Here is a 16,866-nt window from a genome sequence, read left to right on the forward strand (position 1 = left end):
ATGGCTACAGCTCCGATTAGACCCTTAGCCTGGGAACCTCCATATGCCGAGGTTACACATGTGCAGATGTAAAAAGACAAAAAAAAAAAAAAAAAGTATCATACTATTCAGGAAAAATCTAGCAAGATTAAAAAATAGGCAAAATTTTCCTTTAAAAGCGTCCTTAGAAAAACTTCTACATATCAGCCCTAAAAGGTGGTAACTAACTACAGCTGAATCTTGAACAATTTGGGAGATGGAGTGTAAGGGACACTGACTCCCCCTATAGTAGAAAATCCACAGATTCAATGACCCTTGGGCTGTGCAGTACACAGTATTTTCCATTGAAAAAAAAAATCTGCCTGTAAGTAAATAGTTCAAACTTGCGTTCAAAGGTCAACTGTATACAAAACAATTATTTGAAATGTTATTAGTAAAAGTTTACAACATTTTAGTTACCTCATAAAATATGAGCCTTCAAGTCAGGGTTCTCTCCTTTCACTATTCCTTAACAATAATCTTTCCATAAAGTATTAACCAGAGTTCATTCTCTACAGTATTTACCTGAAACCTTTTTATTTATTCATTAATTCATTTATTTACTTATTTATGTATTGCTTTTTAGGGCCACATCTACGGCATATGGAAATTCCCAGGCTAGGGGTTAATTTGGAGCTGCAGCTGCCGGCCTACATTACAGCTCATGGCAGCCCTGGATCCTTAACCCACTGAGCAAGGTCAGGGACCAAACCTACATCCTCATGGATACTAGCTGGGTTCATAACCCACTGAGCCACAAGAGGAGCTCCAAAGATTAGTATTTCTTTCCCTTTTTTGGTCTGTGCCCACAGCATGTGGGAAGTTACCCCAGGCAAGGGATTAAAACCGTGCTGGAGCAGCAAATACAATGAAAATGCAGGATATTTAACCTGCTGAGCCATACGGGAACTCCTACCTGAAACCTTCTTGAGTTTTACCCTGGTCATAAAGGGTAAAGTACGGCACATAATTGTTATCCATCTCAGAAGAGGGCACAGCATCATCTGAGCAATGCTGATGGCAACTTCAACACTAAAGCTTGCCCCTAAGGATACCCATCAACCTTAGCTCCTTCTGTGCTACTCCAGATAAAACTATAATGTAATTCTACCACTAAATCAACTCCTTTGGCCTAACACATGTGGACAGGAAATTAGTTACCTATCAAAACTGTACAATTACTTTAAAGTATATGCTCCTTGCAAATTTAAACCATGCAGAAGGACATTCAGCAAAAAATAAAATCTTCCAATCCCAGCATGCAGAGATAACTACCATCAACAACTTCTTGGACATAACTCCAGACATTCTCTACGCATATATAAGAATATAATCATTACAGTCAGCTGGTTGTTTTTTGTTTTTGTTTTTTGTCTTTTGTCTTTTTAGGGCCACACCCACGGCATGTGGAAGTTCCCAGGCTAAGGGTCTAATCTGAGCCATAGCCACTGGCCTACACCACAGCCACAGCAATGCCAGATCTGAGCCGCGTCTACGACCTACACCACAACCCACGGCAACACCGGATCCTTAAACCACTGAGTGAGGCCAGGGATTGAACCTGCAACCTCATGGTTCCTAGTCAGATTCATTTCTACTGCACAACTCTGCAATCAGCTGTTTTGAAAATTCAAGTAGGCATCTTTTTTCTGCAACGTGCTTTTTCTCTTAATAAGTCTTATCTTCCCATTACAGAATACCATTCTTTTCAGTAGACATACAGTATTTCAATTAAGTGGAGGTACAATAAATCTATTTAACCCATTCCCTATTCATGGGCAGGTAGGATGTTTCAATTAGAAAAAAGGCTGTGAAAAACATCCTCATACATAATTATTTGAATATCTTATGGATATTACGGCAAAAATAAATTCTCAAATGTAGAATTGATAAAAGTGTGTTTTAAATTTTGATAAACATTGTCATTAACGCTCTCTAGAAAGTGCCTATCAATTTATCCATTTCATTATCAATACAGTGCCTACTTCTCCATATCCTCCACAAAAGTAATGTGCTACACAAAGCCAAGAACATCCCCATTAAGTTATATATAATTCTTTAAAAGTTCGAAAATTAATAATGACAAGTTGCCTATGTATTTCCAATTTTACAAGTGGAAATGACTTAAACATCAAACACAAATTTGTTAAAAAGAGTTCTCTAAATATTCAATGAAAGATTTTTTTATCCAATTCAAATTTTGCTACCTAAATACTCAAATGACAAGAGACTTTGCTTTTATCTTTACAGTTCAGAAATAGAATCTATAGAATCCTAATGATAGACATTATTAAGTATTTGATTTATAGATGATATGTTATTGGAAAAGTAATAATATATGCCAAGAGACTTTTGGAAACAGATTTTTGCAGAGAATGTTCCCTAATTTTAAGACCAAGAAACTCACTTACTGCTCTAATTTTTTTTTTTTTTTCTTTTCTTTTTTAGGTCCGCACCTGTGGCATATGGAGGTTCCTGGACCAGGGGTTGAACTGGAGCTGCAGCAACAGGCTTATGCCACAGCCATAGCAACACCAGAACCAAACTCCATCTAGACCTATGCTGCAGCTTGCGGCAACTCCAGATCCTTAACCGACTGAATGAGGCCAGGGATTGAATTTGCATCCTCACAGACACTATGTCAGGTTCTTAAACTGCTGAGCCACAACAGGAACTTCTTCTAGCTCTAATTCTAATGTAACCTATATATCTTAGTAACGAGTACCTCTTCCACAGAAAAGAACCCTCAAAGTCACACTTTGACCTCACCTCTAGGTAGTCAACAGACACCATTTCCTCAGGCTGCCTCATTTTGCAGAACATTCAAAATAAAACATGCCAGTGTTTCTAGCACCCCCCCCCTTTCCAATTTAAATTTTTAAGTTGCTTATTACAACTTACTCTTTTTTTCTGGCTTTTTGGCTTTTCAGGGCTGCACCCGTGGCATATGGAGGTTCCCAGGCTAGGGGTCTAATCGGAGCTGTAGCCGCTGGCCTATGCCACATCCACAGCAACTCGGGATCCGAACCTCATCTTTGACCTACACCACAGCTCACAGCAACATTGGATCCTTAACCCACTGAGTAAGGACAGGGATCGTACCCGCCACCTCATGGTTCCTAGTCAGATTCGTTTCCGCTGTGCCATGATGGGAACTCCTATTAAAACTTACTTTAGAAACAAAGGAGTTCCCATTGTGGCTCAATGGGTTACAAATCCAACTATATCCATAAGGATAAGGGTTCTATCCCTGGCCTCGCTCAGGGGGTCGGGCATCTGCCGTTGCCTTGAGCTGTGGTGTAGGTCACAGACACAGCTCAGAACCTGCACTGCTGGGGCAATGGCGCAGGCCAGCAGCTGCAGCTCCGATTTGACCCCTTCCTAGGAACTTTCATGTGCCATGGGTGTGGCCCTAAAAAGGAAAATTAAATTAAAAGAAAAAAAATATATATATATAAATAAATAAAAACATAGAAGCTCCTGTTGTGGCTCAGAGGAAACTGACTAGCATTTGTAAGGATGCAAGTTCAATCCCTGGCCTTGCTCGGTGGGTTAAGGATCCCGTGTTATGGTGAGATGTAGTGTAGGTTGCAGACACGGCTCGGATCTGACGCTGCTGTGGAACAGGTCGGTGGCTACAGCTCTGATTGGACTCCTAGTGTGGGAACCTCCATATGCTGTGGGAGCATCTCTAAAAAGCAAAAAAACCAAAAACAAACAAAAAAACAGAAGTAATTTATAAGCATCCCAAAGAAACATTCTGTATACACTGCCTGGTAGGAAGTCTCCATTTACACAATAAAACTGCTTTAAATACAGTCACTAAAACAATAACATACTTAAATTAAAACCAAGTGATGGGATACTAATCAAAAAGATTTTGCTTACAACATCATTTTCCAAAGCCTCCAGTTCCTCATTGGTGGTGAGTTCACCTGCATCCCAGGGTTCCAGGTCCTTCTCTTTGTGTTCACCATTCACTTTAGCACTTATAGCAGAGTCAGTAAAAGCATCTGCAAAGGATGGTTTTGGTTGAAAGATCACACAACCAAACAATGGACTACATAAATACATATATGAATTATTAAAGATATATATGGTAAAAATAATTATGAAAAGGGAATTTCTGATACAGAAAGAATAGCATTAACAGTATGCTTTCAGAAATGTAATGCTTCAGTTAATACTATAACCTTCCAAAAACCTAACTCTCTAAATGCATCACAGATGATTAGGATGAAAGAATATTTTACCTATGTAATTTTAAGCCACATGAAATGTTAAAATATTTTCACATAAGTCATAAATTATATTAAAAATAATTATTTTAAGAGTTCCCATTGTGGCTCAGTGAGTTAAGAACCCATCTAGTATCCAAGAGGATCTGGGTTTGATCCCTGGCCTCATTCAGTGGGTTAAGAATCCAGCATTGCCATAAGCAATGGTGTAGGTCACAGACTCCGCTTGGATCCCGAGTTGCTGTTGCTGTGGCGCAGGCCAGCAGCTACAACACCAATTCGACCCCTAGCCTGGGAACTTCTATATGCCACGGTGGAGCCCTAAAAAAAAAAAAAAAAAAAAAAAATTACTTTGTGTTTCAGAATTGGTCCAGAAAGTTTCTACCAATCCATTAAAATAAAAGTTCTTTTAACAGATACACTAATTACGTTTACCCTCAAAGCTCCTGCAGCCAAACATATGTAGTGGGTTTTTTTTTTTGTGTTTTGTTTTGTTTTGTTTTTAGGGCCACACTCGCGGTATATAGAGGTTCCCAAGCTAGGGGTCTAATACACAGCCACAGCCATGCCAGATCTGAGCCTTGTCTGCGACCTACACCACAGCTCACGGCAACGCCAGATCCTTAGCCCACTGAACAAGGCCAGGGATCAAACCCGCAGCCTCATGGTTCCTAGTCAGATTGGTTTCTGAAGCACCACAACGGGAACTCCACATATATAATTTTTTAAACTTTCCAAATCCATGTCTATATGCAGGAGTGAGTATCCTAACACACTCTTGACATTAGTATTTGAAGCCATTCTAAGTGACCCATCTCCTCACAGAACCGGTATTTCCTGACAGCCACTGTGTACACAGTTCAGGCCCTATGGTATTACTTATCTCCAGAAGGTTCAGGAGGTAGGACTACCTGGACTTCCTGTCAACATTCTCAACTAATATATCCTCTGCTCCTCTACTAATTTTACTGAGAACCAGCTTGTGAGAGCAACATGGCATCAGTAGGCTCACCTGACAGGAACTATATATCTCATAGCTGCTGCCCAGGAAAGGAAATTTTCCTCTAGCTGGGAGTTAGGACCCAGATACATAAAGGTGTACTTGGGCAATGATAGTGTTAGGAAATGCTTTGGAGATATAGGCTTGCATTTAGAAGGCTGGACCTACAGGGAATCCCCTAAGTAATACTGCTGATCTGGCTCTGCCTTCACCCCTCCTGCAAGCTGCCACCAAGGAGGAGGAAGGAAAGAATAAACAGTTGTGTCTCCTTCAAAAGATACAATTCCAGAGGGGTTTTTGATTTGGTATTATTTCTGTAACCATCTTTGACTCCCAAGTAGGCAAGTTAATGGCAAAATAAAACACCTGAGCCAGCAAATTTATAGGCATGGCACTGTAAACCTAGTTAACTCCTATATCCTCTCACCTCAAACCAGGAGTGGATGGGTGGATGTGGGTATGTGTTCATGCATACTAGGGAATTAAAGCATAACTGCACTATGGGCTTAGCTGCCAGCTCTATCAGGTAGCAGGGCTCCCGTTGCTGGCAATTATAAAAGCCAAGAACATACCAAGTGGCATCCTCAAAGCAGCAGGCTTCAACTAGGAGTGGGATGAGCATTCACTGGAAGAGAGGTGTATTTTGGAAAAGATTTATAAGAGGTTCTAACAGACTGATATTATCGCAGAAGCAGCTCGGGTCCCCCCATTGCTGTGGCTATGGCCATGGCCTGCAGTTACAGCTTCGATTTGACCTATAGCCTAAGAACCTCCATATGCCACAGGTGAGGCCCCAAACAAAACAAAACAAAATAACAACAACAGAAAAACCCCAGAACAGCAAGACACTTTTTTTTTTTTTTTAAAGCAGAATCACATAAATGGACTTTTTAATCATTGCAGGGTATGTGTGTGTTATGTCAAAGCATTTATGGCAGACGAGGGACTGAACCACACTGTCCTCAAGCTGAAAGAGTGAAATAAATACACAATAAAAATAGCTTACATATACTTCTATCACTATTATTTTAAACAAAATCAAAAAAGATCCCTGAATGGGAACCAATGTGAAAAAGCAAGGATCTAATAAAACTTCACTGAACCAAGTTTTACCCTGCTGATTTCAATTTAGGCTGTATTAGGAGGCCATTATTAAATAACATATTTTTTTCAATGCTACATTTTTATGTTACATCTTCTGTTTATAATACCAATCTTATAAAAGAATTAACTGTTCACATGTTACTTAGCATTATGTTTTCCTATCAAGGCAGAAATGAGGGAAGGGAAAACAAGGGTGTTATTAATAAGGAATAATACTCCCTTTTTTTTTTTTTTTTTTTGTCTTTTTGCCTTTTCTAGGGCCACTCCTGAAGCATATGGAGGTTCCCAGGCTACGGGTCTGATTGGAGCTGTAGCCACCAGCCTACACCAGAACCACAGCAATACAGGCTCAGAGCAGCGTCTACAACCTACACCACAGCTCAGAGCAACGCCGGATCCTTAACCCACTGAGTGAGGCCAGGGATCAAACCCACAACCTCATGGTTCCTAGTCTGATTCGTTACCCACTGAGCCATGATGGGAACTCCAGAAATAATACTCCTTAATGTAAAAAGAAAGTCCCCCAAAGAAAGTCCCTTTTATTTTTTTTTTAAATTTTAAATTTTTTTTTTTTTGTCTTTTTGCCTTTTTTAGGGCCACTCCTGTGGCACATGGAGGTTTCCAGGCCAGGGGTCTAATTGGAGCTGCAGCTTCCGGCCTACACCACAGCTCATGGCAACGTTGGATCCTTAACCACTAAGCAAGGCCAGGGATCAAACCTGTAACCTCATGGTTTTTAGTCGGATTCATTAACCACTGAGCCACGATGGGAACTCCTGAAAGTCCCTTTTTAAAGATGAGTGAATTGTTTAGAGAGAGACATGCGTAAGTTTGCAGAAGTGGAGAGTCAGCAAAATGAGGCTATAGTGTCAGGATGCAGGGAAATATCCTCATCATAAATACTGTACTTCAGGAGTTCCTGCTATGGCTCAGGGGTTAAGGAACCCAACTAAGACCCATGAGGAGGTGAGTTTGATCCCTGGCCTAGATCAGTGGATCAGGGCTCTAGCGTTGCTATGAAATGTGGTGTAGGCCACAGACGCAGCTCAGATCTAGTGTCGCTGTGGCTGTGGTGTAGGCCAGTGGCTACAGCTCTGATTAGACCCCTAGTCTGGAACCTCCATATGCCGCAGGGTGGCCCCTAAAAAGCAATAAAAAAAAAAAAAAAAAAAAACACTGTACTTCTGGTCAACATTGTATCGTTAGCTAGAATGAAGCTAGACTTGGATATTCCATTCTACACTATTACCAATACCCACTACTGTAAATTCTGAATATGTTATTTTATTAACCACCATGCTTGGATTTTTGAAAAACCACTGTTGGTATTAAATAGTACAATGTTACTGTCAGGATTTCTGCAAAATTCAGAAAATCTATTGGCTTTAATCTAATTTCAAGTGTGGAATTCTGTGTGCAGATTTTTCCAATGCCATAAATTCAGAGTATATTAATTTTCCATTATCCTCTATGGTAAAAAAGCAAAAGTATTTAAAAGCAAGATGCAACAATACAAATTGTGACTGTCAGAAAAATGTTATCTCTTTCTGAAGGAAGTATAGAAAGAAATTGACTGTCAGAAAAATGTTATCTCTTTCTGAAGGAACTATAGAAAGAAAAAAAATAAAAGTGATCAGATGAGATAATAAAAGATAATGAAGCTCTGCTTCATTTCCTGCCCTATAACATCCAATTTAGGGAAAAGGGGACACGGCACAAGATTATGCCCTACCTCCAAACTTTCCCTTCCTTCTGATTGGGGGCAGAAACCCAGTCATTAAGGGCCAGTGATGCCACCTGCTGGTGACTGGAAAGATATGTCTCAACTAAAGCACAGTCTCTTTGGTCTCCCTGAGCCCCACACCCAGGAAATAGTATATGTGCTCTGCTCCTCAGCTTTTCCTCTTTTATCTCTCAGCCAATTATGATTCTGAAAAGTCGAAGTTGTCTGGGAATTTTTTAAATGGCCAGAATAGTGGTGAAGAACACTAATATGCTAGTGACATAGTTCAAGTTAATAAAAATAAATTTATTAAAACTACAAAATGAGGAGTTCCCATCATGGCTCTACGGAAACGAGGCTCGAATCTGGCATGGCTGTGGCTGTGGTGTAGGTCAGCGGGTATAGCTTCGATTCGACCCCTAGCGTGGAAATCTCCATATGCCACAGGCGTGGCCCTAAAAAGACGTAACATAAAGAGCCTACAAATGATATAAAACTGAACCAAATCAAAAAATCCTTATCACATTTGATATCAGAAGCTTTCACAAGTGCTTTCAGAAGTCTTCACCAAAATCCTCACTACCCATTTCATCTCTCAGTTAAATCTGCTTTTTCTCAAACACTAAAATTCCAGATTTCAACAATACTATTTCAATGATACCTTTTTTTTAAAGGGCTGCACCCATGGCATATGGAGTTTCCTAGGCTAGGGGTCAAATCAGAGCTGCAGCTGCCGGCCTATGCCACAGCCACAGCAACGCCAGATCTGGCCGTGTCTGTGACCTAAACCACAGCTCGTGGCAATGCCGGATCCTTTTAATCCACTGAGCAAGGCCAGAGATTGAAGCCTGTATCCTCATGGATGCTAGTCAGATTCATTTCCTCTGAGCCACGACAAGAACTCCCAATAATTTTCTGCTTTGACAAATTATTAATACTGTGACATTTTCCAACAAGTTTAAAAAAGTTCCCCATAATGTACCATGAGCTTTATGTGAACCAATATATACAAAACAGAGCATCAGTTTTAAGTGGGTGCCAACCAAGCAACTAAGAGACCATTTTTTATTCAATTTTAGTATTACTGAGTATGAGCTGGGGATTCGTATTTGACGAAGACACAATCCCTGTCATTTGCTGCAGAAGTTTCTTCAGTTGAAGGAGAATAATTCAGAGCTGAAGCAAATCTTTTATTTATTTATTTATTGCCACACCCATGGCATACGGAAGTTCCCTGACCAGAGAGCGAATGCCAGATCCTTAACCCACTGTGCTGGGCCAGGGATCAAACTTGCACTGCCAGAGACAATGCTGGATTCTTAACCCATGGAGCCACAGGAGGAACTCCTGAAGCACATCTTTTAGAATCTAATGTGTAAAAGGCTAAAATAGAATTAAGAAAAAAGTTCTGAGGAACAAAAGGCTGTGGCTTTAAAAGTGAAAGGTGGGAGCTCCCATTACAGCTCTGCAGGTTAAGGACCTGATGTAGTCTCTGTGAGGATGTGGGTTCGATCCCTAGCCTCACTCAGTGGGTTAAGGATCCAGCATCGCCACAAGCTATAGCATAGGCTGTGGATGCAACTCAGACTCTGTGTTATAGTGGCTGTGGCACAGGCCTCAGCTGCAACTCCAATCTGACCCCTAGCCTGGGAACTTCCATATGCCACAGCTGTAGCCATAAAAGAGGAAAAGAAAAAGGGACAGCTAATCTAGCCTTTCAAAAACAAATGCAGCAATTAAGTGGCGAGAAGTAAGAGGCTCCAATATGTACTAGAACAGTATTAAAAATAGCATTTTTCTGGGAGTTCCTATTGTGGGTCAGTGGAAACGAATCTGACTAGCATCCACGAGGACACAGGTTTGATCCCTGGCTTTGCTCAGTGGGTTAAGGATCTGGTATTGCTGTGGCTGTGGTGTAGGCCAGTGGCTATAGCTCCAATTCGACCTCTAGCCTGGGAACCTCCATATGCAGCCCTAAAAAAAAAAAAAAAAGACAGGAGTTTCCATCTTGGTGCAGTAGTTAACAAATCCGACTAGGAACCATGAGGTTGCGGATTTGATCCCTGGCCTCGCTCAGTGGGTTAAGCATCAGGCGTTGCCATGAGCTGTGGTGTGGGCCACAGATGTGGCTTGGATCTGGCGTTGCTGTGGCTGTGGCATAGGCCGGCAGCTAAAGCTCCGATTAGACCCCTAGCATGGGAACCTCCATATGCCACGGGTGTGGCCCTAGAAAGACAAAAAAAAAAAAAAAAAAAAAAAGAAAAGAAACCTTATTTTCCTCCTATACACAATGAACTATTAAATTTTACAATACTATGATAAAATGAGATAAAAATAGAAAAAAAAATGCCTGAGAGAAAAATATATCTTACTTAAATTCTTCCTTTTTCTTTCTTTCTTATTTGTTTTTTCAAACTCTTGTGTCTAGGGCTAACCTTCAATAGCCCTTAACAGTAAGTTGCAGCGAGGAAGCTGCCCTGCTACATACGAATCCCCAACACAGAAGCTGGTCGTCTATGAACGGTTTAGTACCAGGTTTACCAAAAACATGTGGTGTGTACTACTTAAATATTAAAAAGAAGTTTTTATTTTCCTTAACTAATAAACTATTTGTGAGATTTATAAATTAGATTCCTGAGTTAAAACTTTAGGCTTTTTTTTTTTTTTTGCTTTTTAGGGCCATACCTGGAAGTTCCCAGGCTAGGGGTCGAATTGGAGCTGCAGCTGCTGGCCTATACCAGTCACAACACCAAATCCGAGCTTCGTCTGCAACCTACGCCACAGCTCACAGCAATGCTGGATCCTTAACCCACTAAACAAGGTCAGGGAGGGAACCTGCATCTTCATGGATACTAGCTGGGCTCATTACCGCTGAGCCACAAAGGAATGTGGCTCCCAAAATATTTTTTTAAGACAAAATATTTCACCTCGCTTTTACTAGGGCCATTATATACCCAATAGGCACTGTAATCAATACTTTAACATTTCGAAAGCAATTTTCTTAAAACCTAAACTACCTAAAAGTTTGAGCTGAAATTGTCTAGAAACTCTATCACTTAAATGCTGCTGAGAGTTCCCTGGCGGCTCAGCAGGTTAAGGATCTGGCATTGACACTTCTGTGGCTGAGGTTGCTATTGGGGCTCCAGTTTGATCCCTGGCCTGGGAACTTCCACATGCTGTGGGTCTGGCCTAAATAAATAAATAAATAAATAAATAAATAAAATGCTCTTGTATTTGACTTCAATCAATCAAGGATCAGAGGGAAAAAAAATTAAATCCACAAACCAGATTCCTTTGGAAGATCTGAATGAAGATCAGTAGTCAAGACTTCACAGAGTCAAATGGCACACCAAATTCTACAGTAAAGCCAGATTAATGCAGAAGAAAAAGAGAAAAATGGAAGCCTACCTCCTGAAGCTTGCCAAATTAAAAAAAAACAAGGTGATAGGTGCCACGGAATGTTAGATTATTTATTTATTTATTTATTTATTTGTCTTTTTAGGGCCACACCAGTGGCATACGGAGGTTCCCAACTAGGGATCTAATCAGAGCTATAGCTGCCAGCCTATGCCACAACCACAGCAATGATAAATCCGAGCCTCGTCGACCTACACCACAACTCACGGCAACGCTGGATCCTTAACCTGCTGAGTGAAGCCAGGGATTGAACCCACAACTTCATGGTTCCTAGTCACATTCATTTCCACTGTGCCATGATGGGAACTCCAAATGTTAGGTTTCTAATTCCCACATTATCACCAAAAGAAATCGGAAGAATTTCTAACAAAGACATCAAAAGAAATGGTATCTGGAATGGTATCTGCATCCATGAGGAAACAGGTTTGATTCCTGGCTTTGCTCAGTAGGAAGTTCCCAGGCTAGGGGTTGAATTGGAGCTGCAGCTGCTGGCCTACACCACAGCCACAGCAATGCCAGATCTGAGCCAAGTCTGCGACCTACACCACTGCTCACGGCAACACCATATCCTTAACCCACTGAGTAAGGCCAGGGTTTGAACCTGCATCCTCGTAGATACTAGTCAGATTAATTTCCACTGTGACACAATGGAAACCCCACCACTCAAATGTTTTTGATGCTACAATACTACCCACAAGTTTGACTAAAGTACTTGGGGCCAGCATCTGGAGATGAACATTCTGTTTTAAGCTCCTCTATTAGGCTCCTGGTTTTGAACCCCATTTTGAGGGGGGGAGGAGGAGTCTTTAGCCTGTGCCATCTGAAAGAATGAAATAGTCTGGTTTTGTTTGTTTGCTTGCTTTTTAGGGCCGCGCCTTCGGCATATGGAGGTTCCCGGGCTAGGAGTGGAATCAGAGCTACAGCCACAGGCCTATGCCACAGCTTCAGCAATGCTGGATCCCAGCCACGTATTCGACCTACACCACAGCTCACAGCCAACACCAGATCTTTAACCCACTAAGCAAGGCCAGGGAACAAGCCCACAATCTCATGGTTCCTAGTCAGATTTGTTTCCGCTACACCACAATGGGAACTCCTAAGCAGTTTTTTATAAAAGGTACTATTTCATCTCAACAGTGAAAGAAAGAGAAAGGATAAGGGAAAGAAAGTGATTTGGTAGAAAATTTAGGGCAAAAAAACCCAACCTAAGTTCAGAGGTGTGAGGGAATCAAAAAACAGAATGTGGGAATGGTCCTTCCCAATATTAGCCAGCACGGTAGTCTTTTTACAACTCTTAAACCTACAGCAAAAGTGTTCAGAAATAGGTTTAAAAAAAAGTTAATAAATGAAATTAATTCCAATTCTTAAACAGCTATACAAACACCATTCTGTTTCCTTAGCAGATATGCAAAACATTTTACAGATTCAGACTGTTCTTTTCTAATATAAATTAGAAGAACAACTGTTCAAGTACACATGCTCACTTAAAACTCTTTGCCAAGTCTGATCTGGGTAAAAAAGCAGTCAATTCCTATTTACAGTCAGATGGAATAAAAATTAAGATGGAGAAAATTTACCCACATTCCTTCACTGCCATGCTTTATTACTAGTTTTATTTTTTTACTCTTTAGGGCCACACCCATGGCACATGCAAGTTCCCAGACTAGGGGACAAATAAGAGCTGCAGCTGCTGGCCTATGCCACAGTCACAGCAAGGCAGGATCTGAGCCACATCTGTGACCTACACCATGGCTCACGGCAATACCAGATCCCCAATCCACTAAGTGAGGCCAGGGATCAAACCCACATCCTCATGGATACTAGTCGGGTTCGTTTCTGCTGAGCCACGATTCGAACTCCACTAGTTTTAATATTAAATTTTCTATTTGTAAAACTTTGTGAGACTGTGAAGAGCAAGAAAGAAAATAAAACCAAAACCAGACAGGAGTTCTCGTCGTGGCTCAGTGGAAATGAATCTAACTAGCATCCATTAGGACGCAGGTTCCATCCCTGGCCTCGCTCAGTGGGTTTAGGATCCAGCACTGCAGTGAGCTGTGGTATAGGAAGCAGATATGACTGGGACCTGGCACTGCTGTGGCCGTGGCATAGGCCAGCGGCTACGGCTCTGATTCAACCCCTAGTCTGCAAACCTCCATATGCTGTTGAGTGCAGCCCTAAAAATCAAAAAAATAAAAACTAAAAACAGGCATTATTGGGTATACTAGCATTACACAATATTACCAAGTGAATTGTCCTCCTGAAAAATGTCCTAGACCCATTTAAATTACCTAAGAGGGAGTTCAACAATGCTACTTTTGGAATTCCCGCTGTGGCTCAGCGGGTTAAAGACCTGAGACCGTTGTCTCTTTAAGGATGCAGGTTTGATCCCTGGCCTCAGTCAGTGGGAAAAGGATCTGGTGCTGCCATAAGCTATCACACAGGTCACAGATATGGCTCAGATCTGGTGTTGCCATGCCTGTGGCAAAGGCCAAAGCTGCAAGCTCCAACTTTCAAATGTCACAGGACTGGCCGTAAAAAAAAAAAAAAAAGAATGTGGGGAGTTCCTGTCGTGGCGCAGTGGTTAACGAGTCCGACTAGGAAGCATGAGGTTGCGGGTTCGGTCCCTGCCCTTGCTCAGTGGGTTAACGATCTGGCGTTGCCGTGAGCTGTGGTGTAGGTTGCAGACGCGGCTCGGATCCTGCGTTGCTGTGGCTCTGGTGTAGGCCAGTGGCTACAGCTCCGATTCGACCCCTAGCCTGGGAACCTCCATATGCCGCAAGAGCGGCCCGAGAAATGGCAAAAAGACAAAAAAAAAAAAAAAAAAAGAAAAAGAATGTTACTTTTTATATTAGCACTAAAACATACATCTCAATGGAACAGAATAAAGAGACAAGAAATAAACCCATACACCCACCTACGGTCAACTAATCATCAACAAAGGAAGCAAGAATATACAATGGAGAAATGATAGTCTCCTCAGCAAGTGGTGTTGGGAAAGCTAGACAGCCACAGGTAAATCAATGAAGTAGAACACTCCCTCACACCATACACAAAAGTAAACTCAAAATGGCTTAAATATTTAAATTTAAGACATGGGTGTTTCTGCCACGGCACAGCGGAAGCAAATCCAACTAGTATCCATGAGGATGTGAGTTTCATCCCTGTCCTCACTCAGTTGGTCAGGGATCTGGCACTGCTGTGAGCTGTGGTGCTCCTAGGCATAAACAAGATCAACTCCAAAGGCAGTAACTAAAAAAAAAGACTTGTCTCCTTGTATGGGCCACTGAAGGACTTTTAACAAAGAGATATCTGTCATAGGTATCTGAGAAGATACAATACCAGAACAAAGTGCTTTCTTCAGCATCGCAAAGCAGTTACAGAGTACCTAGCACTACTAGCTTCTGAAAAAAAGAATCTAACTATAGGTGAGAACCTTATTAAGAGGTCCAGAAGAAAGGCTTTAACTTTCTGGCGGCTTGCAATTTCTAAATAACAACAAAGACAAATCAGTGCAACAACTAAAACAGCTGCTAGTACAGATGCCATCATGAAAATCAAAAACTGTTGTTGTAATTTGCAATAGAAATGACTAGAGAAAGTCTCCCTCTTCCCTTCAAAAAAAAAAAAAAAATCATCTAAGAAATTGGGAACCAATTTCAAACTTTCCCAGAAAGGCCTTTCAATGTTTTACTGAACACTCAGCACTCCAAATGGGTTAACAGCAATTCCCATACTTTCCTTCTCAACAGACACTTGAAATAGAGTGAATTTTAATACAGATACATCACCATTTTTATATTCTCAAAACATAAAATAAAATATACAGTCCCACACTCTCAATGTTTTTTCCAATATACATGTCCTACTTCTTTACATTTTTCAGCTTCACTGGACACTAGTTTCCCATCCACAGCTCCTGCCTTTCTCCCTGAGCTCTGTGGTTTTGATTTCTTTACAGATTAAAAAACTAAAGCATCTGCAGAACAAGCACAGTAAAATTATGTAAGCATTATTTACAAACATTATAAAACTAAAAATATACATAAGCTAAAACATTTTAAGTCTAATGGAAACAAGGAATTATCAGCTGAGTATAATCAGTAGCACTTGTGACCATAAAACTGTCGAAAATGCTTTACAAACTTTTTATTTTGGCCATGCCCATTACATATGGAAGTTCCTAGGCCGGTGCCTGAACTTGCACCACAGCAGCAACCTGACCCACCATCATACAACACCCGATCCTTAACCTGCTGTGCCACAAAAGACCTCCTACAAACTATTTTTTAATAAAAAACAAACTTCCATTATTTATCCTACCAGAAGGACCAAGGAATCTTCCTCTGAAATTTTAAATATTTTCCAGCATTGAATTTTACATTAAAATTCCTACTTAGGCAAAAAAGCCCTTATTTAAAAAAAAAAAAAAAAAAAAAAAAAAAGAATGAAAAGAAAAGTACACATGGTCAATGAAGAGTCTTTGCTTGAATAAATCTAATAAACCATGAAGCATGTTTAGGAACTCAAAATTCACCTCTTCGTGCGTAACTGGAGTCCATATCTTTAAACTGTACCACAACAAAGTCTGAACACTTGAATAAAATACTCTCCATTATTTCTTCACGTTTTGGCCCCGAACTGGATTCTGTACTTTTCTCATGTGCAGCATCAAGTACCAAATCACACTAGGAAGAAAAACATCAGTAAATATTCAAAATATTTATAAAATAAAATTTGACAGGAATTCTTTGGCACATCAGGGTACAGCATCTGTTTGTTTTTTGTCTTTTTTAGGGCTGCACCCATGGTATATGGAGGTTCCCAGCCTAGGGATCCAAGTGGAGCTGCTGGCCTCCATCACAACAATAGCAACAGCAACATGGAGTCACATCTGCAACCTACACCACAGCTCACGGCAACGCCAGATCCTTAACCCACTGAGAGAGGCCAGGGATGGAACCTGCATCCTCATGGATGCTAGTCAGATTCGTTTTTCGCTGAACCACAACGGGAACCCCCAGGGGACTATTTCTTATATGCCATTAGTAAAAATTATTTCAAGATATCCTCATTATCATACCTTTTTCTCAGAAATACAATCTATGATCCATTCCAATATTGAAAAATCCTCTTATCTAAAAGTTGGCCTTTGCTGACATGGTCTGTCTGAGGCACAATACTGGTAAAGAGGAAAACAGTGAACCACCAGATCCCTCTTCTAGTCACAATGGACTAAAAAGGCCAAGATATATTAATAAGCACACAGACCAACAAGTCTCTTTTTTGTTTTTTGCTTTTTTAGGGCCACACTTGAAGCATATGGGAAAGTTCCAGGCCTGGGGTCGAACTGGAGCTGTTGCTGCCAG

The 16,866-nt window shown here is 40.9% G+C and overlaps 1 protein-coding gene across 41 annotated transcripts in view; it reads right to left on the bottom strand.

Moving 5' to 3' along the window:
- ATXN2 (ataxin 2) overlaps window positions 1–16,866 on the bottom strand; it is a 115,546-nt gene that overhangs the window by 61,484 nt on the left and 37,196 nt on the right. For all 41 annotated transcript variants that reach the window (XR_002338542.1, XR_002338543.1, XR_002338541.1 and 38 more), the window contains exons 5-6: window positions 16,035–16,185; window positions 3,907–4,031 (exon numbers count right to left, since the gene is read on the bottom strand). Coding sequence is in view for 33 of the 41 variants with exons in the window: in XM_021072915.1 (XP_020928574.1) it covers window positions 3,907–4,031; window positions 16,035–16,185 (276 nt within the window). In the remaining 8 variants the exon portion in view is untranslated. The remainder of the gene's footprint in view (window positions 1–3,906; window positions 4,032–16,034; window positions 16,186–16,866) is intronic.

Source organism: Sus scrofa, chromosome 14, assembly GCF_000003025.6.
Source record: "Sus scrofa isolate TJ Tabasco breed Duroc chromosome 14, Sscrofa11.1, whole genome shotgun sequence".
In the NCBI taxonomy this organism is placed as follows: domain Eukaryota; kingdom Metazoa; phylum Chordata; class Mammalia; order Artiodactyla; family Suidae; genus Sus; species Sus scrofa.